Here is a 26,796-nt window from a genome sequence, read left to right as displayed (position 1 = left end):
AATGACATTATTACCAAAGAGAATGAGGCCTGTCATAAACAGCAAGCCATAAAGTGCTCTTTGAAAAGTAAAGGAAAAGAGTAAAAGAATCCAACAAAACATAGGCCTACTGCATTTACAAACTAAAATATAGCAAATTTAGCACATGTATAACTCTTGGATACAAAATTTTAATAGGCCTGGTAAATGTAATGAAAAAAAAAATGTAGGCTAACAGTAGCCTATTAACTGCAGACTGATTTTTTTTCTCAGAAAAAACAAAACACTGGGAATCTTGATAATCATCATGAATGCCTACAGTCATGGAACATAGGCTATTTCATTTCTATTTCAAGCACTTAACTGTAGGCTTAATTAGAACATTAAACAAAGTGTGGCACAAAAAACTCGAACCTACTCTCCTGTAGGTTATATTATGAACAACTTCTATAGCTAGCTTTCACAGAAAATGAGCGTTTCCTTCCAGAAAAACAAGACGCTCCGCATTAATCGGCGACAGCCGGTTGCGAGTGTGAGAGCGGATGTCTCCAGCGGTGCTGAAGAGTCGTTCACTGGGTACAGAGGTTGGTGGTGGGCAGAGATAAACTTCGGCCGTTTTTGACAGCAGTGGAAAGTGCTGCTGATTGCCTTTCCACCACTGAAGCGGGTCTTCGGTTAGAGGAATCAGTGGCTCGCTGAAAAAAACGCTGACCTCTGTTTCGGCGGTTATCTTCTTTAAACATTTAACGACGTAATCACGTTGTGCTTACGTGCTGTAGGATCCGGTCCGGTTGGGGTACCGGGTCCGGCAGTAACCGAACCTCGTCAAAAACGCCACTATCCGGCCGGAGCCGGACCCCGGATCCTGGATCCGGTGCATCTCCAGTCAGAACCAGCATGGCTCTGAACCAGCATGGGTCAGTTCAGGTGCGGGGCCGGTTCAGAGTTTTTCATGAAGCCTCAGACGGGTTTCACAGGTTCTAAAAGAGTTCTGGAGTTCAGGACTTTGGGGGTGTCCCGGGTCAGGTTGGGTCTTTAAAGTTCTGAGATTTAGTTTTACACATGTAAGCATGAGGTCCAGGTTTGAAACGTGAAGCAGACCTCCTGCTGGGGCCCAGAGTCAGGACTAAACAAGGTGAGGCTGCGTTTCAGTTTGATGCTCCTAAAATCTGGAACAGTCTTCCAGAAGATGTGAGACAGGCCTCAGCTCTGACAATGTTTAAATCCAGGCTGAAAACAGTTCTGTTTAGCTGTGCATATGACACCTGAAAGTGTTTTATCTGCACTCTTCACTTTTAAATGAATTAATTAATGATTATTTTATTTTTTCCCATCTTCTTTGATTGCTTTTAACTGTGTTTTATTTTTTATTTATTTTGTTTTTTACCCCTTGTCCTGTCCAGCATTATGGCAGCAGAATTGTAATCTGAATATCATTTATGCTAAACACATTTGCTATGCCAAGGGAAGCTTTATGAATGTAAAGCTCCCCTTGACGCCCATCAACTCCTCATTTTTATTTATTTATTTTTGTTACAATATTTAACATGATATGATAATAGTGCCGAACCGGACCGGGGGACAGAGAGAGAGGGAGAGCGAAGAAGAGAAAAAAAGAGAACAGAAACATGAAGAGACAAACATAAAAAACAATGAAAAATCCAACAACCAGCTGCTGAACCTGTAGAAACAAAACTGAAGACGATTCACGGCTTTTGTGGGGAATCCAACCTTAGAGCCACCAGGAGCACCTGTAAGCAGACAAGCAGAGAACAAACACACAAACAAACAAACAAGCAGAGAACAAACACACAAACAAACAAACAAACAAGCAGAGAACAAACACACAAACAAACAAACAAGCAGAGAACAAACACACAAACAAACAAACAAAACAAGCAGAGAACAAACACACAAACAAACAAACAAGCAGAGAACAAACACACAAACAAACAAGCAGAGAACAAACACACAAACAAACAAGCAGAGAACAAACACACAAACAAACAAGCAGAGAACAAACACACACACAAACAAACAAGCAGAGAACAAACACACAAACAAACAAACAAGCAGAGAACAAACACACACACAAACAAGCAAGCAGAGAACAAACACACAAACAAACAAACAAGCAGAGAACAAACACACAAACAAACAAGCAGAGAACAAACACACACACAAACAAACAAGCAGAGAACAAACACACAAACAAACAAACAAGCAGAGAACAAACACACACACAAACAAACAAGCAGAGAACAAACACACAAACAAATAAGCAGAGAACAAACACACAAACAAACAAGCAGAGAACAAACACACAAACAAACAAGCAGAGAACAAACACACACACAAACAAACAAGCAGAGAACAAACACACAAACAAACAAACAAGCAGAGAACAAACACACACACAAACAAACAAGCAGAGAACAAACACAAACAAACAAGCAGAGAACAAACACACAAACAAACAAACAAGCAGAGAACAAACACACACACAAACAAACAAGCAGAGAACAAACACACAAACAAATAAGCAGAGGCAATCTCATATAGTACACAGGTGACCTTAAACCACAGGACAGCACAACAACTGCTTAGTGAGCATAGTGAGCATGCTACTGGGCTAATGAATGTGAGTGTGAGTGTGTGTGCATGAACATGCAATACACATAGATGGTCCCACACAATAACCATGCTTAAATATCAGTGTATAGTGTCACAGCCCCCCCCCCCCCCCCCTGCAATCAGAAGCAGGCCGAGAGGGCCCATAGGGACGACCACGCATCCCCCCAGAAGGCAGCAGAGGAAGCTCCCGGACAGAGCCCCCACAAGCATCGGGCAGAGCCCCCCCGGCGACCAGAGGCGGCAGCCTACCAGCCCCGCCAGGCCCCCGCCACCCAGAAATGGGCCACGCGCCGGAACCAGCCCCCGCGAGCCCGAGCGCCACCAAAACCCCCCGGCAGAGACCCCGCCCAACACCCGAGAGGGCCAGGCGCCCCAGACAGCCAACCGCAGTGGGCCAGTGCCCCTGGGCAAGCGCCCCGGGAGTCAAGACGTGCCCACAGGTGGGTGAGGCCGCGAGCAGCAGGGAGAAGCAATGCCTCCCCCCCCACAAACAGGAACAGCACAAGCAGGCCAGAGGACAGCAGGACCCAGACCCAGTCACCCCATTATTTTTTATCTTTTAAATGCCTTGTCTTTATGTAAAGCACATCGAGTTGCCTGTGGTATGAAATGCGCTGTATAGATAAAGATGTCTTGCCTTGCCTCATCCCACCTGGAGCCTGGAGCCTGGAGCCTGGAGCCTGGAGCCTGGAGCCTGGAGCCTGGAACCTGGAACCTGGAGCCTGGAGCCTGGAGCCTGGAGCCTGGAGCCTGGAGCCTGGAGCCTGGAACCTGGAACCTGGAGCCTGGAGCCTGGAGCCTGGAACCTGAAGACCTGCAGGGAAAGTTCTGATCCAGGTCTCCGAGGAGGAGTCGGCCCGGATCACATGATCAGAACCGGAAACAGACTGAAGATGCCGGGGAAAGAAGGTGAAAACATCTTCAGAGTGTTTTCAGACTCCCAAGCAGCCGGTCACATGACCCGAGCGGCTCTGACCTTTGACCCCTGTCACTCAGAGTTCGTTGGAGTTAAAGTGGAACACCTGCTGTTGGGTTTGTGGGTTTAATGAGCAAATCAAGATTTCAGATGATTCATAATTATCGTCTCCGGCAGCTGCTGAGTCGCTCAGCTGTAATTTTCTGTTATTAGAAAGTGTTCCACATCTGGGGGACAAATATGGAGGAAGTGTTTCCACTCCGGTGTCAGACTAACTGTTGGTTATCTGAAGTTAAAGAAACTGCTGTAAAGGGGAACTATGGGATAACTGAAGGCTCTGCCTCCCAAACTGGCAGCTGGATCCACAGAGAGGGGCCTGATAACTGAAGGCTCTGCCTCCCAAACTGGCAGCTGGTTCCTCAGAGAGGGGCCTGATAACTGAAGGCTCTGCCTTCCAAACTGGCAGCTGGTTCCACAGAGAGGGGCCTGATAACTGAAGGCTCTGCCTCCCAAACTGGCAGCTGGTTCCACAGAGAGGGGCCTGATAACTGAAGGCTCTGCCTCCCAAACTGGCAGCTGGATCCACAGAGAGGGGCCTGATAACTGAAGGCTCTGCCTCCCAAACTGGCAGCTGGTTCCACAGAGAGGGGCCTGATAACTGAAGGCTCTGCCTCCCAAACTGGCAGCTGCTTCCACAGAGAGGGGCCTGATAACTGAAGGCTCTGCCTCCCAAACTGGCAGCTGGTTCCACAGAGAGGGGCCTGATAACGGAAGGCTCTGCCTCCCAAACTGGCAGCTGGATCCACAGAGAGGGGCCTGATAACTGAAGGCTCTGCCTCCCAAACTGGCAGCTGGATCCACAGAGAGGGGCCTGATAACTGAAGGCTCTGCCTCCCAAACTGGCAGCTGGTTCCACAGAGAGGGGCCTGATAACGGAAGGCTCTGCCTCCCAAACTGGCAGCTGGTTCCACAGAGAGGGGCCTGATAACTGAAGGCTCTGCCTCCCAAACTGGCAGCTGGTTCCACAGAGAGGGGCCTGATAACTGAAGGCTCTGGTTCCACAGAGAGGGGCCTGATAACTGAAGGCTCTGCTCCCAAACTGGCAGCTGGTTCCACAGAGAGGGGCCTGATAACTGAAGGCTCTGCTCCCAAACTGGCAGCTGGTTCCACAGAGAGGGGCCTGATAACTGAAGGCTCTGCTCCCAAACTGGCAGCTGGTTCCACAGAGAGGGGCCTGATAACTGAAGGCTCTGCCTCCCAAACTGGCAGCTGGTTCCACAGAGAGGGGCCTGATAACTGAAGGCTCTGCCTCCCAAACTGGCAGCTGGTTCCACAGAGAGGGGCCTGATAACTGAAGGCTCTGCCTCCCAAACTGGCAGCTGGTTCCACAGAGAGGGGCCTGATAACTGAAGGCTCTGGTTCCACAGAGAGGGGCCTGATAACTGAAGGCTCTGCTCCCACTTCCTTATCCCCTTTCTACCCATTCCCTACCCACTTTTTTACCCCTTTCAACCCGTTTCCTACCCACTTCATTACCCCCTTTCTCTACCCACTTCCTTAGCCCCTTTCAACCCGTTTCCTACCCACTTCCTTACCCCCTTTCAACCCGTTTCCTACCCACTTCTTTACCCACTTTCTACCCATTCCCTACCCACTTCCCTACCCCCTTTCTACCCGTTCCCTACCCACTTTTTTACCCCTTTCTGACCACTTCCCTACCCCCTTTCTACCCGTTCTTACCCGTTCCCTATCCCCTTCCTTGCCCCTTTCTACCCGTTTCCTACCCCCTTTCTACCCACTTCCCTACCCCCTTTCTACCCGTTCCCTACCCACTTTTTTACCCCTTTCTGACCACTTCCCTACCCCCTTTCTACCCGTTCCCTATCCCCTTCCTTGCCCCTTTCTACCCACTTCCCTATCCCCTTTCTACCCGTTCCCTACCCACTTCTTTACCCCTTTCTACCCACTTCCTTACCCCCTTTCTACACGTTCCCTACCCCCTTTCTACCTGTTCCCTAGCCCCTTTCTACCCACTTCATTACCTCCTTTCTCTACCCACTTCCTTACCCCCTTTCTACCCACTTCCCTACCCCCTTTCTACCCGTTCTTACCTGTTTCCTACCCCCTTCCTACCCACTTCCCTATCCCCTTTCTACCCACTTCCCTACCCCCTTTCTACCCGTTCCCTACCCACTTTTTTACCCCTTTCTACCCACTTCCCTATCCCCTTTCTACCCGTTCCCTACCCACTTCTTTACCCCTTTCTACCCACTTCCCTACCCCCTTTCTACACGTTCCCTACCCCCTTTCTACCCGTTCCCTACCCACTTCATTACCTCCTTTCTCTACCCACTTCCTTACCCCCTTTCTACCCACTTCCCTTTCCCCTTTCAACCCATTTCCTACCCACTTCCTTACCCACTTTCTACCCGTTCCCTACCCACTTCTTTACCCCTTTCTACCCACTTCCCTACCCCCTTTCTACCCGTTCTTACCTGTTTCCTACCCGTTCCCTATCCCCTTTCTACCCGTTTCCTACCCCCTTCCTACCCACTTCCTTACCCCCTTTCTACCCGTTCCCTACCCCCTTTCTACCCACTTCCCTATCCCCTTTCTACCCGTTCCCTATCCCCTTCTTCACCCCTTTCTACCCACTTCCTTACCCCCTTTCTACCCGTTCCCTATCCCCTTCTTTACCCCTTTCTACCCACTCCCTTACCCCCTTTCAACCCGTTTCCTACCCACTTCCTTACCCACTTTCTACCCGTTCCCTACCCACTTCTTTACCCCTTTCTACCCACTTCCCTACCCCCTTTCTACCCGTTCCCTACCCACTTCTTTACCCCTTTCTGACCACTTCCCTACCCCCTTTCTACCCGTTCTTACCTGTTTCCTACCCGTTCCCTATCCCCTTTCTACCCGTTTCCTACCCCCTTCCTTACCCCCTTTCTACCCGTTCCCTACCCCCTTTCTACCCACTTCCCTATCCCCTTTCTACCCGTTCCCTACCCACTTCTTCACCCCTTTCTACCCACTTCCTTACCCCCTTTCTACCCACTTCCCTATCCCCTTTCTACCCGTTCCCTACCCACTTCTTTACCCCTTTCTATCCACTTCCTTACCCCCTTTCTACCCGTTCCCTATCCCCTTCTTTACCCCTTTCTACCCACTTCCTTACCCCCTTTCTACCCGTTCCCTACCCCCTTTCTACCCACTTCCCTATCCCCTTTCTACCTGTTCCCTACCCACTTCCTTACCCCCTTTCTACACGTTCCCTACCCCCTTTCTACATGTTCCCTACCCGTTTCCTACCCACTTCATTACCCCCTTTCTCTACCCACGTCCTTACCCGCTTTCTACCCACTTCCCTACCCCCTTTCTACCCACTTCCCTTTCCCCTTTCAACCCGTTCCCTACCCACTTTCTACCCGTTCCCTACCCCCTTTCTACCCACTTCCCTATCCCCTTTCTACCCGTTTCCTACCCGTTCCCTATCCCCTTCCTTGCCCCTTACTACCGTTTCCTACCCCCTTCCTACCCGTTCCCTATCCCCTTCCTTACCCCTTTCTACCCACTTCCTTACCCCCTTTCTACCCGTTCCCTACCCCCTTTCTACCCACTTCCCTATCCCCTTTCTACCTGTTTCCTACCCACTTCCTTACCCCCTTTCTACACGTTCCCTACCCCCTTTCTACACGTTCCCTACCCGTTTCCTACCCACTTCATTACCCCCTTTCTCTACCCACGTCCTTACCCCCTTTCTACCCACTTCCCTACCCCCTTTCTACCCACTTCCCTTTCCCCTTTCAACCCGTTCCCTACCCACTTTCTACCCGTTCCCTACCCCCTTTCTACCCACTTCCCTACCCCCTTTCTACCCGTTTCCTACCCGTTCCCTATCCCCTTCCTTGCCCCTTACTACCCGTTTCCTACCCCCTTCCTACCCGTTCCCTACCCCCTTCCTACCCGTTCCCTATCCCCTTCCTTACCCCTTTCTACCCACTTCCTTACCCCCTTTCTACCCGTTCCCTACCCCCTTTCTACCCACTTCCCTATCCCCTTTCTACCTGTTCCCTACCCACTTCCTTACCCCCTTTCTACACGTTCCCTACCCCCTTTCTACCCGTTCCCTACCCGTTTCCTACCCACTTCATTACCCCCTTTCTCTACCCACGTCCTTACCCCCTTTCTAGCCACTTCCCTTTCCCCTTTCAACCCGTTCCCTACCCACTTTCTACCCGTTCCCTACCCACTTCTTTACCCCTTTCTACCCACTTCCCTACCCCCTTTCTACCCGTTTCCTACCCGTTCCCTATCCCCTTCCTTGCCCCTTACTACCCGTTTCCTACCCCCTTCCTACCCGTTCCTTATCCCCTGCCTTACCCCTTTCTACCCGTTTCCTACCCGTTCCCTATCTTCTTCCTTACCCCTTTCTACCCGTTCCCTATTCGTTTCCTACCCCCTTCCTACCCGTTCCCTACCCACTTCCTTACCCCTTTCTACCCGTTCCCTATCCCCTTCCTTACCCCTTTCTACCCGTTCCCTACCCCCTTCCTACCCCCTTTCTACCCGTTCCCTATCCCCTTCCTTACCTCCTTCCTACCCGTTCCTTAACCCCCTTCCTACCCGCCTCCTGCAGCTATAAGAACAATAAGAACAATAATAATAATTTGGAGGGTAAAATGTTCTCCCGGGACGTTCTTTATTCCTGGTTCCTGAGCTGAAACTCAGTTTTACAGAGGGAACACATCTCATGCATCAGGAAAACAGACAGTGAAGGCAACAGCAGCGTTCAGGTGTTCCATCCTTTGTTCGTGACGACCTATGACCTTCGGCGCTTCACTTCCTGCGTTGATGAGTCCGACAGGAAGAGCCGAGCTCGCAGCCGGTTCCTGTTGATCCAGAGACGGTGGCGCTGCCTCAGAACCTCTGAGCATCAGAACCTCTGAGCATCAGAACCACTGAGCACCAGAACCTCTGAGCATCAGAACCTCTGAGCACCAGAACCTCTGAGCACCAGAACCACTGAGCATCAGAACCACTGAGCATCAGAACCTCTGAGCACCAGAACCACTGAGCACCAGAACCACTGAGCATCAGAACCTCTGAGCACCAGAACCTCTGAGCATCAGAACCACTGAGCACCAGAACCTCTGAGCATCAGAACCTCTGAGCATCAGAACCACTGAGCATCAGAACCACTGAGCATCAGAACCTCTGAGCATCAGAACCACTGAGCATCAGAACCTCTGAGCACCAGAACCTCTGAGCATCAGAACCACTGAGCACCAGAACCTCTGAGCATCAGAACCTCTGAGCATCAGAACCACTGAGCACCAGAACCTCTGAGCATCAGAACCTCTGAGCATCAGAACCACTGAGCATCAGAACCTCTGAGCATCAGAACCACTGAGCATCAGAACCTCTGAGCACCAGAACCTCTGAGCATCAGAACCACTGAGCACCAGAACCACTGAGCATCAGAACCTCTGAGCATCAGAACCTCTGAGCATCAGAACCACTGAGCACCAGAACCTCTGAGCATCAGAACCTCTGAGCATCAGAACCACTGAGCATCAGAACCTCTGAGCATCAGAACCACTGAGCACCAGAACCTCTGAGCATCAGAACCTCTGAGCATCAGAACCACTGAGCATCAGAACCTCTGAGCATCAGAACCACTGAGCATCAGAACTTTGAAACATCAGAACCTCTGAGCATCAGAAACTCTGAGCATCAGAACCACTGAGCATCAGAACCTCTGAGCATCAAAACCTCTGAGCACCAGAACCTCTGAGCACCAGAACTTTGAAACATCAGAACCTCTGAGCATCAGAACCTCTGAGCATCAGAACCACTGAGCATCAGAACCACTGAGCATCAGAACCTCTGAGCATCAGAACCACTGAGCATCAGAACTTTGAAACATCAGAACCTTTTCTCCTGAAATGTAAAATCCAGTATAAGAACATCTCCGGTTCTGCAGAATAAAAACATGATCAAACATATAAAAAGTGCTAAAATACGATATTTCTGCGTTTGAATGTGAAACGGTTCCGGCTCACAGGAGCCTCTAAGGACCAACGGAGGCCTTAAAATAATCTGCAGCGGTTCTGCTCCAGCGGATCAGCGATCACACGGAGATCTGACCTCACAGAATCTTTCGGTTATTAGTGTTTAATAAAAGGATGAAAGTTTCTAGTTAAACTTCCACTTTAAACCCAGCTGCAGATCCCTCAGAACAACATATATCTGGAGAACTACATCTTTTAGAGTCTGATCATGTGACATGATCGGAGTCCCAGGACGGTTCCTCAGGAAAATCCTGACGTTTCAGCACCGGAAGAGTCACAGAAAATTTAAATCTTACAAAAGTTTACAAAAGATTTCCTCTGAAGGCACATGTTTCCTTTAGGCGTTCCCGGGTAAGGTACGGTAGGTCCAACCGGGTCATTCCTCAGCGATCAGGAGGTACAACCGGGTCACTCCTCAGGCAATCCCGGGTAAGGTACGGTAGGTCCAACCGGGTCATTCCTCAGCGATCAGGAGGTACAACCGGGTCACTCCTCAGGCAATCCCGGGTAAGGTACGGTAGGTCCAACCGGGTCATTCCTCAGGCAATCCCGGGTAAGGTACGGTAGGTCCAACCGGGTCATTCCTCAGGCAATCCCGGGTAAGGTACGGGAGGTCCAACCGGGTCATTCCTCAGGCAATCCCGGGTAAGGTACGGTAGGTCCAACCGGGTCATTCCTCAGGCAATCCCGGGTAAGGTACGGGAGGTCCAACCGGGTCATTCCTCAGGCAATCCCGGGTAAGGTACGGTAGGTCCAACCGGGTCATTCCTCAGCGACCAGGAGGTACAACCGGGTCACTCCTCAGGCAATCCCGGGTAAGGTACGGTAGGTCCAACCGGGTCACTCCTCAGCAACCAGGAGGTACAACCGGGTCATTCCTCAGGCAATCCCGGGTAAGGTACGGTAGATCCAACCGGGTCATTCCTCAGCAACCAGGAGGTACAACCGGGTCACTCCTCAGGCAATCCCGGGTAAGGTACGGGAGGTCCAACCGGGTCACTCCTCAGGCAATCCCGGGTAAGGTACGGGAGGTCCAACCGGGTCACTCCTCAGGCAATCCCGGGTAAGGTACGGGAGGTCCAACCGGGTCATTCCTCAGCGACCAGGAGGTCCAACCGGGTCATTCCTCAGGCAATCCCGGGTAAGGTAAGGGAGGTCCAACCGGGTCATTCCTCAGGCAATCCCGGGTAAGGTACGGGAGGTCCAACCGGGTCACTCCTCAGCGACCAGGAGGTCCAACCGGGTCACTCCTCAGTCGGTCCCGTGTAAAGTACGGGAGGTCCAACTGGCGACTCACGGCCGCTGTCTGAGGAATTCCTGCGACTTCTTTCATGAAACGTCTTTAAGAAATTAGCACAAAGTTAAAATCCTAGAATATTCGGTGGAGTTTGGACAGAAATCTGTGAAGCTGTACGGACCAGAACACTTCTTCTTCTGCTGTCCTGATCCTGGTCCAAAATGTCCTCCAAGCAGCTCGTTGTGCTGGATGCTGATTGGCCGACCACTTCAACAGACTAAAAACCTTCCAATCAGGTAAAGGGAGGAGGAGCTTTGGGTTTCCTGAGCAGCGGATTGGCTGGTGAAATGATGCAAAGTCTACCAACCAGACGGCGGTCAGCTCCGTGTTTGGCTCTGATTGGACGGACCGAGGCGGGATCAGAGCTGTCAACCCGGCGTCATCCTGAGTGTTGTGGTTTTGGACGCTGCGGCTGGGGAGGGCTGTGATTGGTCAGTAGAGCAGGGTGGGCGGGGCTTTGTGTATCCTGAGCGTCTGGATGGATGAGAGGATCTTCTTCTGGTGGCCGGCGAGGGTCACGCCCACTCTGAGCAGGTCTCTGTGGAAACAGAAAGGTTAGAGTTTGGTTCCCTGAGCGTAAACAAACGCAGGTAAACACGGGTAAACGCAGGTAAACACGGGTAAACACGGGTAAACACAGGTAAACAAACGCAGGTAAACGCGGGTAAACGCAGGTAAACAAACGCAGGTAAACGTGGGTAAATAAACGCAGGTAAACACGGGTAAACACAGGTAAACAAACGCAGGTAAACAAACGCAGGTAAACAAACGCAGGTAAACAAACGCAGGTAAATAAACGCAGGTAAACACGGGTAAACACAGGTAAACGGAGGTAAACAAATGCAGGTAAATGCAGGTAAACACACGCAGGTAAACACGGGTAAACACAGGTAAACAAACGCAGGTAAACAAACGCAGGTAAATAAACGCAGGTAAACACGGGTAAACACAGGTAAACAAACGCAGGTAAACAAACGCAGGTAAACAAACGCAGGTAAATAAACGCAGGTAAACACGGGTAAACACAGGTAAACGGAGGTAAACAAATGCAGGTAAATGCAGGTAAACACACGCAGGTAAACACGGGTAAACACAGGTAAACAAACGCAGGTAAACAAACGCAGGTAAATAAACGCAGGTAAACACGGGTAAACACAGGTAAACAAACGCAGGTAAACGCGGGTAAACGCAGGTAAACAAACGCAGGTAAACGCAGGTAAACAGATGCGGGTAAATGTAGGTAAACACACGCAGGTAAACAAACGCAGGTAAATGCGGGTAAACACAGGTAAACAAACGCAGGTAAACGCAGGTAAACAGATGCGGGTAAACGCAGTTGAACAAACGCAGGTAAATGCGGGTAAACGCGGGTAAATGCGGGTAAACAAACGCAGGTAAACTTAGGTAAACAGATGCGGGCAAACGCAGGTGAAAAAACGCAGGTAAACGCAGGTAAACGCAGGTAAACAGATGCGGGTAAACGCAGGTAAACACAGGTAAACAAACGCAGGTAAATGCGGGTAAACGCGGGTAAATGCGGGTAAACAAACGCAGGTAAATGCGGGTAAACGCGGGTAAACACAGGTAAACAAACGCAGGTAAACGCAGGTAAACAGATGCGGGTAAACGCAGGTAAACACACGCGGGTAAACACAGGTAAACAAACGCAGGTAAACGCAGGTAAACAGATGCGGGTAAACGCAGTTGAACAAACGCAGGTAAATGCGGGTAAACGCGGGTAAATGCGGGTAAACAAACGCAGGTAAACTTAGGTAAACAGATGCGGGCAAACGCAGGTGAAAAAACGCAGGTAAACGCAGGTAAACGCAGGTAAACAAACGCAGGTAAATGCGGGTAAACGCGGGTAAATGCGGGTAAACAAACGCAGGTAAATGCGGGTAAACGCGGGTAAACACAGGTAAACAAACGCAGGTAAACGCAGGTAAACAGATGCGGGTAAACGCAGGTAAACACACGCGGGTAAACACAGGTAAACAAACGCAGGTAAACGCAGGTAAACACACGCGGGTAAACACAGGTAAACAGATGCGGGTAAACACAGGTAAACAGATGCGGGTAAACGCAGGTAAACGCAGGTAAACGCAGGTAAACGCAGGTAAACGCAGGTAAACAGATGCGGGTAAACACAGGTAAACAAACGCAGGTAAACGCAGGTAAACAAACGCAGGTAAACGCAGGTAAACAGATGCGGGTAAACGCAGGTAAACAGTAGAATAATAAAGCAGTCTCACTCTGTGTTGATCTGGGAGACGATGTCCAGGCTGGTGAATCCGGCCTGCAGGAAGCTCGGCTCGTAGCGCTCCATCTTTATGGCCCGGAGCCACTCGGAGACGGAACCACAGGCCGACAGGGGAGGCGGGACCCGCTGGTCCAGCAGGGGATGAGACGCGCTGAGGGGCAAACAGGGGCAAACAGGGACAGTCAGGGGCAAACAGGGGCAAACAGGGACAAACAGTTTTTATGCCTTTATTGGATAGGAGAGGCAGTTTTAACCCGGACTAAGACATCTGAACACATCACAGCAGCTTTAACATCTTTACTCTGGCTTCCAGTCAGTCACAGAATAGATTTTAAAAGCCTGCTGATGGTTTACAATCTGTGATATGTTCAGAGAATATAAAGCCAGCAGAGCTCTTAGATCCAAGGACTCAGGTCAGCTGGTCCAGTCCAGAGTCCAGACTAAACATGGAGAAGCAGCATTTAGCTGTTATGCTGCAAACAAGTGGAACAAACTGCCAGTGGAGATTAAACTTTCACCCAATGGAGACATTTTTAAATCCAGGTTAAAGACATTTCTGTTCTCATGTGTCTATGCATGAAATATGCACGATATCTTTGAACTTATCTGGACTGTTGCTGGTTTTTAAATTCATTTTAAATTATTTTATTTGTTTCTCTTTATATTCTTTAATTATTTTATTTGTTTCTCTTTATATTCTTTTAATCATTTAAATTATTTTATTTGTTTCTCTTTATATTTCTTTAATCCTTTTATTTGTTTCTCTTTATATTCTTTTATGTATTTTACTCCTTCTTCCACTCCCTGCTGCAATGCTTTTATTTCATGTGAAGCACTTTGAATTGTTTTGTACAGGAAATGTGCTACAAATAAATTTAATTTGATTTGAAAGTTCAGGGAGACAGGAAGCAGGGGGCAGAGAGAGGGGGAACAACACGCAGCCCAGGGCAGTCCGGGAAATGACCTCACCCGGAGTTTAACCGGGAACGTGAGCGGCTGTGCACCTGCTTGTGTAAACAGCTGCCAGTCACCCGCTCTCTGACCTCTGACCTCTGACCCCTGAGCCGCCAATCAAACGGGCCTCACCTCGGGGCCTCCGGGTGCGTCACCTTCAGGGAGGCGGGGTTTCGGATCAGCCTGTCGAGCGCCGCCACCACGTCGCAGAAGCGGGGCCGGTTGGCTCGATCCTTCTGCCAGCAGTCCAGCATCAGCGCGTGCAAGGAGGCGGGGCAGTCGGGCGGCGGCGGCAGCCGGTAGTCCTGCTCGATGGCGTTTATCACCTAAAGACGGGGGAAAAAAAAAAGAATTATGATCCTGTTGTTCAGTTCAGCCGACGATGAGGAAGATAACACAGAAAAAAACTGTTAATTACCCCCCAGCAGGGACCATTTTTAAAAAAATCCTCCTGCATCTTATAATTCATTATTTTATAGTTTATTTCATACATTTTATCAAGTTTCTGACTAATCAACACACCCGAGTATTTTATGGATTTTGCATCCCACTTCACTTTATATTTCAGCCTAATGTCTTTAAGCTATGTTCAATTTATAACCCGACTTACACTCGTCCAAAGTCTCCATGAGTTTAGGCAGTGTTAAGTTAGATATAGATGATAATGTCATCCGCAAAGAGTCCCATTTCATGGTCCTCATTTGCCATGTTAAGGCGGGACGCTACAGGTGAATAGGGTAATTTAAACAAAAAAAAACACAAAATATTTGCATGTATATAGTAAAACAAAATGAAAGGCAGCAGAAATAATAGATATCACCATGAAACTTCCTCAGTTGATTACTTATACAAGTATGAAAAAAAAATGTATTACAAGTTTTAGATATTTGTACGTTTAATTATGCGAATTAGGCATTATCTCATTAAATATGAGCACATTTGCATATATTTCCGGAAGATAGAGCTGAACATATGATAAAGCCAGGTGCAAAATTATTTTTTCATTTTGTTTAAACACAAAATGAAAAGAAAGTTAGAGTGATTTCAGGATATCTGCTTTCATTTACTAGGAAATCAAAATATACTGTCCATAGCCTAAAAAACATCAATTTTGATTATAATGTCATATAAATCAGGCCAGGAATGATTTATCAACAAATCCTTCTGTAAATATCTTCAGAATACTGCTAAGTGTATAACTGGAAAGTTTGGTGTTAGTAGGTGCTCCATAGGCTGAGATATTGATACTGGAAAAATATAAATAAAAAATGTTTTTTTTTTTTTTTAGGGGAATTCATTTTTGTAAATTTGGGCGAAACGTACTCCTGCGATTAAACAAAATATGATGAAATAAACATTTTAATTTATGTTTTGAAATAACACATATTGAAGGAGTAGACTGGCCCAAAATCTAAAAATTGACCACTGCATGAAAAATCACTGTTTTTGCCCGCCGTGTCTTAATGTCCGATACTCTGTGCTCGGGGCTCTATGAAAATCACAAAAAGTGCGGGGCTCAGACAGCAACCCTGGGGAGTACCTCTGTATCGTTTAAAGCTGCCTGATGGACGGCCATTGATTTTTATTCTGGCAGTAGGGTCTCTATAAAGAGCCTGTATGCGCCGAACAAATTGACTTTTAAAGCCCGGCCTCTCTAGCACTCGGTAGAAAAAGGGCCAACAGACCCGATCAAAGGCCTTTTCCGCGTCTGGACTGGCCGTTAATTCATGTTTTTACATTTAAATAAAGGTTCAAACTGGAAAAAAAACCTGAAAATTTGACCAAATAAATAATAAATAAATTAAACAAAAAAGATCATCGCATTACGTTAAAAAACAGGTGAGGAAGCCGGGCATCGAACCAGCGACCCTCCAGCTGTTACACGCTTTTATTTCCAGAGCTGCTGAACAGGTTAAAGGAGCAGTCCGTGTTTTTATTCTTACGTCCTGGTTGCTCATGTCCCAGTACGGTCGCTCTCCGTATGACATCACCTCCCACATGACGATGCCGTAACTCCACGTGTCGCTGGCGGACGTGAACTTCCTGCGATCAGAGGATGAATTAATGAAACAGGTACAGCTACGACAACAGCTGTGAAGCTTGACCTGCGACAACGAAACAACGAGCCGCAGGTGGGACGCACCTGTAGGCGATGGCTTCAGGGGCCGTCCACCGGATGGGAATCTTCCCTCCCTGCGGAACCAAAACTAAAGTTTAGTGACGAGAACAAAGTCCCCTGACACAAAGACCTAAGATTCAAGCGGTTTGACCTGGAACAGTCACACCTTTAACGCTGAGAACACAACACGGTCTCCGTCTGATTACTTATGACATCATCATACACCTGTGGGGACTCACCAGAGAGCTCGTGTACGTCGGGTCGGACGAGTTCTCCGTCAGGAACCGGCTCAGACCGAAATCTGAGACCTGCCACACACAAAACATCACAGTCAGATCAGATGGATGGGGCAAGAAGGACAGACAGGTGGGTAAGCAAACAGGTGGTTAAGCAGACAGGTGGGTAAGCAGACAGGTGGGTAAGCAGACAGGTGGGTAAGCAGACAGGTGGGTAAGCAAACAGGTGGGTAAGCAAACAGGTGGGTAAGCAGACAGGTGGGTAAGCAGACACATGAACAGGCAGACAGGTGAGTAAGCAGACAGGTGGGTAAGCGGACAGATGAACAGGCAGACAGGTGAGTAAGCAGACAGGTGAGTAAGCAGACAGGTGGGTAAGCAAACAGGTGGGTAAGCAGACAGATGAACAGGCAGACAGATGAACAGGCAGACAGGTGGGTAAGCAAACAGGTGGGGTTAGCAGACAGGTGGGTAAGCAGACAGGTGGGTAAGCAAACAGATGAACAGGCAGACAGGTGGTCCTCTCACCTTACAGACCAGGTTGGAGTTGACCAGGATGTTACGAGCCGCCAGGTCTCTGTGGACAAAACTCATGTCTGACAGATACTTCATCCCCGCGGCGATGCCACGCAGCATCCCCACCAGCTGGATGGTGGTGAACTGTCCATCATTCATCTGCAGACACACAGGTGAACAGTCAGGTGGGACAGACAGGTAAACAGGTGGACAGACAGGTGAGTAAACAGGTAAACAGGTGGACAGACAGGTTAGTAAACAGGTAAACAGGTGGTGCCGTCTCACCCTCAGGAAGCTGTCGAGGTGAGTAAACAGGTAAACAGGTGGACAGACAGGTGAGTAAACAGGTAAACAGGTGGACAGACAGGTGAGTAAACAGGTGGACAGACAGGTGGGCAGACAGGTGAGTAAAGAGGTGGACAGACAGGTGAGCAGACAGGTGAGTAAACAGGTAAACAGTCAGGTGAGTAAACAGGTAAACAGGTAGCGCCGTCTCACCCTCAGGAAGCTGTCGAGCGCTCCGTTCTCCATGAACTCCGTCAGGATCATGACGGGGCAGGACGTGGTGATGACGCCCTCCAGGTGGATGATGTTCGGGTGCTGGAACTGACCCATGATGGACGCCTCCGACAGGAAGTCGCGCCTTTGTTTGTCTGTGTAGCCGCCCTTCAGAGTCTTGATGGCCACATAGTTCTCCTTCCTGCCCGGGATTCTCAGCCGGCCACGGCACACCTCGCCAAACTCACCTGGACAGGTACACAGCAGGACGCCATTGTTACGATGATCGATAAATAACCTCAATAAGACCTGTGACAAGTTAACCACAGCGGTCAGAATTTATCCCCACAGGTGAACCACAGTCGTGCACCTGTCCAGGTGAGTTTGTGGGTATTATTTGAACAAAGTTACAGCATGAATCAGTCATTATAGGGGCCCGACACCGAACCCTGAGGGACGCCACAGGTGAGCGTTCTGCATATAAATAAATAGAACAATCTCCAGAATAAAGCTGCTGACTTAGAAAAGTGATTTATCTTCTTTATCTATCTTCTCTTGGCTGGATTGTTGTAGGAATCAGACGGAAATTCTTCGTCTTTCTCTTGTTCTTCGTCCGTAACTCGTTACGGTTTGACTAAAAGGCGCTACATGAATAAAGTTATTATTACTTATATGAACACGCTTATCTCGATTAGATTACCCAGTAATGTTTCTGATGAAATGAACCAGTAACACACACACCTGGACAGGTACAGAAGAGTTGGACATATAATGGTGTTGGCGAGGTGAGTTTGTGGGTATTATTTGAACAAAGTTACAGCATGAATCAGTCATTGTGAAGCTCTTTGACTTTGTGTGCAGGGGGCCCGACACCGAACCATGAGGGACGCCACAGGTGAGCGTTCTGCATATAAATAAATAGAACAATCTCCAGAATAAAGCCGCTGACTTGGATAAAGAATATAAAGAAGATAAATCACTTTTCTATCTTCCCTGGGCTGGAATGTTGTAGGAATCAGACGGAAATTCTTCGTCTTTCTCTTGTTCTTCGTCCGTAACTCGTCACAGTTTGACTAAAAGGCGCTACACGAATAAAGTTATTACTTATATGAACACGCTTATCTCGATTAGATTACACAGTAATGTTTCTGATGAAATGAACCATCGCAGTAACACACACACCTGGACAGGTACAGAAGAGTTGTACATATAATGGTGTCAGCGAGCTGATGTTAGAGGTCTTTGTTTTAGTTAAAAAAGAGTCGATAAGAAGCTCAAACCGACTCGGGTTGGATATGTTACAGATATGTTTGAGAAGCTGACAGTTTAACTAAAGAGTTCTGAAAGCTGGCGGACATTTCTGGACACCAGCCAATCAGAACGGAGCGGGCTCATGGGGCCGGTTATTAAATAAAGTGTGACTCATGCAGAGTTGTGCCAGAACACAAACGGCGGCCTGGAAATGAGCCTCAGACGCTCTCCTGAAGCAGCGAGCTGATCTAATCAGCTCCTTTAACTGGAGGCAGCTTGTTGGGCTCTTTGAAGGGGAAACACAGGAGAGCCGACAACAGAACCCTGAGGGACTCCGCCGGATCAGAGCGGCTAATGAGGTCACACGGTCACAACCAACACCAGCCAGTCCAGAACGGACTTAATAAACCGATACCGGGGGAGAGGTGTAATGTTCCTTTAAGGCTCATTAGCACATACCAACACGTCTGCACCTCGTGCACACACATGTGCTCGGCGTGCGCTTCCCCCCGGCCGGGAGCACGTATCCCGTTACATCTTTCTGATGTCACCAGAGAGTCCTACTGTAACAGAAGCTGCACATCAGCCCGATTCTAACCAACGGCAGCTCTGTACAAACCTAAACTGAGAATGCATTGTTTGACAAAGTCCGTCTACCAACCAGAGCATTATGTCACCCTGAAACTTACCAGAAGTGGTATCTTGTTGAAACTGGACGTTTTCATGCAGAAAGTGTCACCTGTGTGACTTAAATGAGGTGGAAAATGAGATGCATTTTGTGTTTTGCTGTCCTTTTTACCATGTATTTAGACTTGAGCTCTTCCTTAAATTGACCTTGGAATGTCATGATTTGTTTTCTATGTCCGATGAGTGCAGACTAACATATTTGTTTAGCGAAATAGTGTTTTATTTAGCCTAATATGTGTTGGAAGCTCACCAACTTTATGTCTGAGTGTGGTTGTTGTCTACTGAGGACCGTATATGTTGGATTAGCTATTATGGAGATCTTCTTTTGACTTTTTCTTTTTATTACTTATGGTGTGTCTTGTAAGCCCATGTGGGCTGGGCACCTTTTTGGTGTATGACACCGTTTAACAAAATAAACAAAACAAACAAACAAACATCTACACCTGAACCACACCTGCTCAGATGCTAAGCTAGGCTAATGGTGTCACAGCCCCACACTTTTCTGTTCGATGTAAAAACAGAAAGAAAGTGAAAGGCTACAAAATGTTTAAATTTCTAACTTTTTCATTTTTCATTTAGCTAATGCTAAACCTACCCCAGTTTCTACACCTGAACCACACCTGCTCAGATGCTAAGCTAGGCTAATGGTGTCACAGCCCACACTTTTCTGTTCGATGTAAAAACAGAAAGAAAGTGAAAGGCTACAAAATGTTTAAATTTCTAACTTTTTCATTTTTCATTTAGCTAATGCTAAACCTACCCCAGTTTCTACACCTGAACCACAACTGCTCAGATACTAAGCTAGGCTAACGGTGTCACAGCCCACACTTTTCTGTTCGATGTAAAAACAGAAAGAAAGTGAAAGGCTGCAAAATGTTTTCATTTCTCACTTTTTCATTTAGCTAATGCTAAAGCTACCCCTGTTTCCCAACGTCCTCATTACGCCAGGCGTCCTCGCTCCACTGATCCTGTTCTCCCTGAGGTCCCCACTAAGCTGTGAGAACGCGCCCTCACACACACACACACACACAGCGCGGGTCTCATGTTTACTTTTAATAATACAGGATTCATGCTGGAGGAGAAATCAGATCTGATGTTTTCACAGCACGAACACGGGTTTTCCCGACGATGGGAAAGCTAACGTCCCGTTTTCTCTGGGGTCGGAGGTCACAGAGCTGGCAAACTTCCCAAAATAAAAGCCTCCTTAACACCCAGCAGTGAGAGCCGGAGTTCGGATCCACCGCTAAGCCAAACTCCCTCAGTTCAGATCAGAGGAAGGTTCAGATGAAGGTTCTGAAAATGTTTCTGGATTCCTGAAGAGTTTCCTCCAACTGAGTAAACAAAGTTATACTAACATTCCTGGTTCCCAAATCAATCAGTTTAATCTACAAACTCATTAAGTTTAACATTTAAAAAGTATCTGAAAAAGATTCAAAGCTGATTCATTTCTTCAGTTTTAGCTTCTCGTTCCTCAGAAAGATTCCTAAAAAACATCGACCAAAGTCTGAGAAACCTCCAGAATAATGTCCAAAGTAACTCTGAGAGGTTCTTCCTCTCTCCTTTGTTCTTAAACTCCAGAACATTGGGCCTCATGCAGGAACAATTTCGTATTTTTACTCTAAATTTCTCACTTTTTTCGTACGAAGGTCTCGTACCGCCTACTTCTCCTACTACTCCTACTACTCCTACTAACTTTCTGAGTTAGTATGCGAGTTTGAGTAAGCAGAAGTTCCCGGATGCATACTAGATTCTCCGAAATGTTGGGTATGCATCATGAGGTTACTACTCATACTCAAACTACCCAAGATGCAACGTGACGTGACGTCGCCGATCCTCATTTCCTGTCAAAATGGCAGTTTCAAGCTAGCTACAACGAGGGTAGGTTCACTTCCTGTTTTCAAAACAAAAGCACCAATTGTATGGTAATGGCTTTCTCTATGATAAAAGGCAACGGGTATTTTATTTTGTGAAAATAACCGGAACTGCGTTAGCTCACTGCGGCTAGCTTTAGTAGCGCCGAATTCGTGGGAACAAAATGGTAAACAGCCGGTATTTTGTCAGGTTTTCAACACGTTGGGGATCTAAACGACTACTTTCTCACCTGAAAATGTTTCAAATGTTGCTAAAGTTTACAGAGTTTAGAGCTTAAGAGAAATCAGCTTCAGGCTGGCTGACTTCGGCTCGGGCAGGAGCGAGATGCATTGTGGGTAAACGCTCTGCATACTGTCTGATCCATGAGTATGCAGTATGGAAGTATGCAGTATGCAGTATGTAGTATGTAGTATGCAGTATGTAGTATGTAGTATGTAGTATGTAGTATGTAGTATGCAGTATGTAGTATGTAGTATATAGTATGTAGTATGTAGTATGCAGTATGTAGTATGCAGTATGCAGTATGTAGTATGTAGTATGTAGTATGCAGTATGTAGTATGTAGTATATAGTATGTAGTATGCAGTATGTAGCATGTAGTATGTAGTATGTAGTATATGGTATGTAGTATGTAGTATGCAGTATGCAGTATGTAGTATGTAGTATGTAGCATGTAGCATGTAGTATGTAGTATGTAGTATATAGTATGTAGTATGCAGTATATAGTATGTAGTATGTAGCATGTAGCATGTAGCATGTAGCATGTAGCAGGCGGTTTCGAACAAAGCCAAAGTGAATCCTCTTTAGTTCCAGCATGCTTCTGTGAGGACACAAAGTCCCAGCATGCTTCTGTGAGGACAAAAAGTTCCTCCAGGTGTGCCTCACCTGCTCCGATCACCTCCTCGATCTTCACGAAGGAGGCGTCGATCTCTTTGGCGAACTCCCTCACCGCCTCGTTGGGGTCCTCGTAGGTAAACGGGTCGATGTACACCTTCATCGCTACAACAACATCACAGCACGGAAAATCATTAAAAACCCTCGGCAGGCCCTGCCCCCCCGTCTGCGCTCTGATTGGCTGAGAGAGACTCACTCTGTCCCATCTGGTAGTGTCCCGCCTTGTCGTTCGGGTCGGAGCGCCGCCGCCGCCTCCTGCTGACGGACAGAAGTGAAGGGAAATTAATTTATTTAGGACTTTCCAAAGTGCTTTACAACACAGAAACAACAATCAGGAAAAATCTAACACAGAAATACAGATACAGAAAATCAATCAGGTCATTTTAGCTAACAGTAAGATTGGTATAACTATAACAGAGCAAAAGTAAATGTAGCTAACATTAAGATTGGTATAACTATAACAGAGCAAAAGTAAATTAAGCTAACAGTAAGATTGGTGTAACTATAACAGAGCAAAAGTAAATTTAGCTAACAGTAGGATTGGTATAACTTTAACAGAGCAAAAGGAAATTTAGCTAATAGTAAGATTGGTATAACTATAACAGAGCAAAAGTAAATTTAGCTAACAGTAAGATTGGTATAACTATAACAGAGCAAAAGTAAATTTAGCTAACAGTAGGATTGGTATAACTATAACAGAGCAAAAGTAAATTTAGCTAACAGTAGGATTGGTATAACTATAACAGAGCAAAAGTAAATTTAGCTAACAGTAGGATTGGTGTAACTATAACAGAGCAAAAGTTAATTTCGCTAAAAGTAGGATTGGTATAACTATAACAGAGCAAAAGTCAATTTAGCTAACAGTAAGATTGGTATAACTATAACAGAGCAAAAGTCAATTTAGCTAACAGTAGGATTGGTGTAACTATAAAAGGTAATTTGAGTAAACAAAGCTAACAAACATGGATAAACTTTCCTCTAAGAGGAAGCTTTTAAAAAGCTGTTTGATGGTCTATAAATTAATGGGAATATTTATAAATAATAAAATAAAAACTTATATTTATATATTATATTTACATTATTATAAATGTATATATATATATATATATATATATATATATATATATATATATATATATTATATATATATATATATATATACATTTATAATAATAAAAAACTTTCATCAGAGGAAACAAGACAGAAGGACAGAGTTTCAGCAGCTGCAGGAATCCTGTTTCCTCAGGAGGCGCACGTGCACGCCCCTACACACGTGCACGCTCACACCCCCCCTCAGGAATGTGATTATCTGCGTGTATCTCTCCATCTCCCACAGGCTCGAGTTTCTCCATCTTAATATAGTCGTCGTGTTCCACCCTGCTCTGTGCACGTGTGTGTGCACGTGTGTGTGCGTGCACGTGAACCCGAGGTCAGCTCCATTGTTCTGCTGACGGCAGCAGGGCGGGAGCATCCTGAACACACATCTTTCTCTCACCGGTAGCAGATGCCTCCCGCTATCACCGCGGCGACCAGCATCAGGATCCCCACGGAGACGAGCGCGGCGGTCGCCGCCAGCTGCGATTGGCCCGCGGTGCCGTCGGGCAGCGTGCTGAGGCTGCTCGCCGCGCTGAAGGCGCCGTATCCCGCCTGAGAGCGCGCCCGCACCTGCACCTGGTAGCGCGCCGCCCGCCGCAGCCCGCCCAGCACCACCGAAGAAGACCTGCTGGACACGTACTGCCACTGCCCCGCCCCCTCGCCGTCCCGCGGGCTGTAGCGCAGCTGGTAGTCCAGGACCTGCTGCTGGTTCTGCAGGACCGGGACGCTCCACGCCGCCGTCAGACTGCTCTCTGAGGCCGCCGCCCGCCTCAGGCCAGAAACCGGAGGAGGAACTGCACACACCCGACCACCAATCAGAACTTTACCTCATCAAACTTCCCCCTGAAGGGCATGCTGGGTAATGTAGTTAGTTACCGTCTCTGCTGGTGGTGACGTTGACCCTGACGGCGGCCGGCTCTGATTGGCTCACAGCAGAGACGCCGTTCAGGGACTGGATGGTGAACGTGTACTTGGTTTGTGGGCGGAGTCCCCATATGACGACGCGGCGCTGAGTCAGCCCGACCTGCGCCGGCCGGTACAGAACGCTGTCATCACACGGCGAGCAGGAGCCGGCCAATCCCTGAGGAGCAGGCAGAAGGGGGGCGGAGTCAGAAGAGAGAAGACTGAGAGAAGACTGGAGGGGGCGGAGTCAGAAGAGAGAAGACTGGAGGGGGCGGAGTCAGAAGAGAGACGACTGGAGGGGGCGGAGTCAGAAGAGAGAAGACTTGAGGGGGCGGAGTCAGAAGAGAGAAGACTGAGAGAAGACTGGAGGGGGAGGAGTCAGGTTTCTATGGTCTATCTGATCCGGTCCGGTCTGACCTGGTTCTAACCGGTCTGGACCTGGTTCTAACCGGTCTGACCTGGTTCTAACCGGTCTGGACCTGGTTCTCCGGTCCGGTCTGGACCTGGTTCTAACCGGTCTGGACCTGGTTCTAACCGGTCTGGACCTGGTTCTAACCGGTCTGACCTGGTTCTAACCGGTCTGGACCTGATTCTAACCGGTCTGGACCTGGTTCTAACCGGTCTGGACCTGATTCTAACCTGTCTGGACCTGGTTCTAACCGGTCTGACCTGGTTCTAACCGGTCTGGACCTGGTTCTAACCGGTCTGGACCTGGTTCTCCGGTCCGGTCTGGACCTGGTTCTAACCTGTCTGGACCTGGTTCTAACCGGTCTGGACCTGATTCTAACCGGTCTGGACCTGGTTCTAACCGGTCTGACCTGGTTCTAACCGGTCTGGACCTGGTTCTAACCGGTCTGGACCTGGTTCTAACCGGTCTGACCTGGTTCTAACCGGTCTGGACCTGGTTCTAACCGGTCTGGACCTGGTTCTCCGGTCCGGTCTGGACCTGGTTCTAACCGGTCTGGACCTGATTCTAACCGGTCTGGACCTGGTTCTAACCGGTCTGACCTGGTTCTAACCGGTCTGGACCTGGTTCTAACCGGTCTGACCTGGTTCTAACCGGTCTGGACCTGGTTCTAACCGGTCTGGACCTGGTTCTAACCGGTCTGACCTGGTTCTAACCGGTCTGGACCAGGTTCTAACCGGTCTGGACCTGGTTCTCCGGTCCGGTCTGGACCTGGTTCTAACCGGTCTGGACCTGGTTCTAACCGGTCTGACCTGGTTCTAACCGGTCGGACCTGATTCTAACCGGTCTGGACCTGGTTCTAACCTGTCTGGACCTGGTTCTAACCGGTCTGGACCTGGTTCTAACCGGTCTGACCTGGTTCTAACCGGTCTGGACCTACCTTGGCGCCGCCGGCTCCGCAGCTGGAGCACAGGACCCTGTAGGTCAGGTCTCCTCGGCCTCCTCGGTCCAGCGGCTCGCTCCACTCCAGCGTCACCACGGTGTCGTTGAGCTGGCTCACCAGCAGGCGGGGGGCAGAGGGCGGTCCTGCAGGGGTCAGAGGTCAGGGGTCAGAAGTCACACCGTGCCTTACATCACATTAAACAGTCTGCCCTGAGCGCCGACTGTCAGGCAGCTGCTGCTCGTCTCAGCTGTTCACTCAGACGTGTTTTCATTCCTCTAAAAGGAGCTTTTCTTCTTCTGCTCTTCTTCTTCTTCTCTGTTTATCTTCTTCTGCTCTTCTTCTTCTGTTTTTCTTCTTCTGGTTTTCTACTTCTTCTGCTCTTCTTCTTCTTCTCTGTTTTTCTTCTTCTGTTCTTCTTCTTCTGTTCTTCTTCTTCTTCTGTTTTTCTTCTTCTTCTGTTTCTTTTTCTGTGCGGTTACAGACTGATGGAGAAGCTGAGAGATAAGAAGTTTCTGCTTCCACACAGACGTCTGTGAAACCAGAAATCTGTGTATGCGTGCACGTGTGTGTGAGCGTGCTCGTGTGTGTGAGCGTGCATGTGGGTGTGAGCGTGCACGTGCATGTGTGTGTTCCCTACCAGTGTGACCCCAGACTCACACAAAGAGCTAATGAGGCTATTAATTTGGCCTAATTGCTGTTGCCCCGGGCAATGCACTTAAAGAGGCGGCGTCGTGGTAGTTAAGGGGGCGTGTGTGCGTGTGTGTGCATGTGTGTGCACGTGAGTCCACGTGTGTGTGTGTGTGCGGTAAGTCCTCATGATGCATTAATGAGGCCTTAAAGGGCCAGTTCACTAATGTTCCCATGATTCTCAGTTTTCATCACGAAACAATGAAAACGAACGACTTCAGGATGAAGTCTGGAGACGGGGCGGTAACAGACACCAACCAGGTGCATTGTGGGAAATAGAGTTTTTAAAGATCTGGCAGCAGCAAGCTGAGACAGGAGCAGAAATGTGGAATAAATGTGGGAATCTTACGTGTGCAGGCGGCGTGCGGCGGGTCGGAGTCGGCTCGGTCGTAGCCGGGGAGACACGGGCAGTAGGAGGAGCCTGGGATCCTTGTGTTGCTATTGGCTGGACATGAGCTGCAGACGCCATGTCCCGACTCCACCTTGAAGTGACCCGCCGGGCAGGCTGCAGACAAACACAGGGCTAGCATTAGCGTTAGCATGTAAAACAGCTAAAGCCTGCTGCAGACAAACACA

General features: G+C 48.3%; 1 protein-coding gene across 3 annotated transcripts in view; it reads right to left on the bottom strand.

Moving 5' to 3' along the window:
• Positions 1-8,195: 8,195 nt before the first annotated feature.
• The window catches only part of LOC142369286 (ephrin type-B receptor 4b-like), a 58,857-nt gene continuing 40,256 nt past the window's right edge, over positions 8,196-26,796 (bottom strand). Inside the window, exons 6-21 of one of the 3 annotated variants that reach the window (XM_075451621.1) lie at positions 26,570-26,725; positions 25,531-25,676; positions 24,158-24,362; positions 23,682-24,075; positions 22,383-22,444; positions 22,178-22,291; positions 17,484-17,731; positions 16,998-17,144; positions 16,473-16,541; positions 16,258-16,307; positions 16,058-16,157; positions 14,247-14,440; positions 13,153-13,311; positions 9,097-11,438; positions 8,825-9,032; positions 8,196-8,472 (exon numbers count right to left, since the gene is read on the bottom strand). In XM_075451621.1, the coding sequence (XP_075307736.1) occupies positions 11,333-11,438; positions 13,153-13,311; positions 14,247-14,440; positions 16,058-16,157; positions 16,258-16,307; positions 16,473-16,541; positions 16,998-17,144; positions 17,484-17,731; positions 22,178-22,291; positions 22,383-22,444; positions 23,682-24,075; positions 24,158-24,362; positions 25,531-25,676; positions 26,570-26,725 (2,150 nt within the window). In that variant the 3' untranslated portion in view covers positions 8,196-8,472; positions 8,825-9,032; positions 9,097-11,332. Of the gene's footprint in view, positions 8,473-8,824; positions 11,439-13,152; positions 13,312-14,246; positions 14,441-16,057; positions 16,158-16,257; positions 16,308-16,472; positions 16,542-16,997; positions 17,145-17,483; positions 17,732-22,177; positions 22,292-22,382; positions 22,445-23,681; positions 24,076-24,157; positions 24,363-25,530; positions 25,677-26,569; positions 26,726-26,796 lie in introns of all 3 variants that reach the window. The other 2 variants (XM_075451620.1, XM_075451622.1) reach the window with 2 other exon arrangements.

The sequence above is a fragment of the Odontesthes bonariensis genome, chromosome 19, assembly GCF_027942865.1.
Source record: "Odontesthes bonariensis isolate fOdoBon6 chromosome 19, fOdoBon6.hap1, whole genome shotgun sequence".
NCBI classification, from domain to species: domain Eukaryota; kingdom Metazoa; phylum Chordata; class Actinopteri; order Atheriniformes; family Atherinopsidae; genus Odontesthes; species Odontesthes bonariensis.
This window is presented reverse-complemented; position numbering and strand designations above follow the sequence as displayed.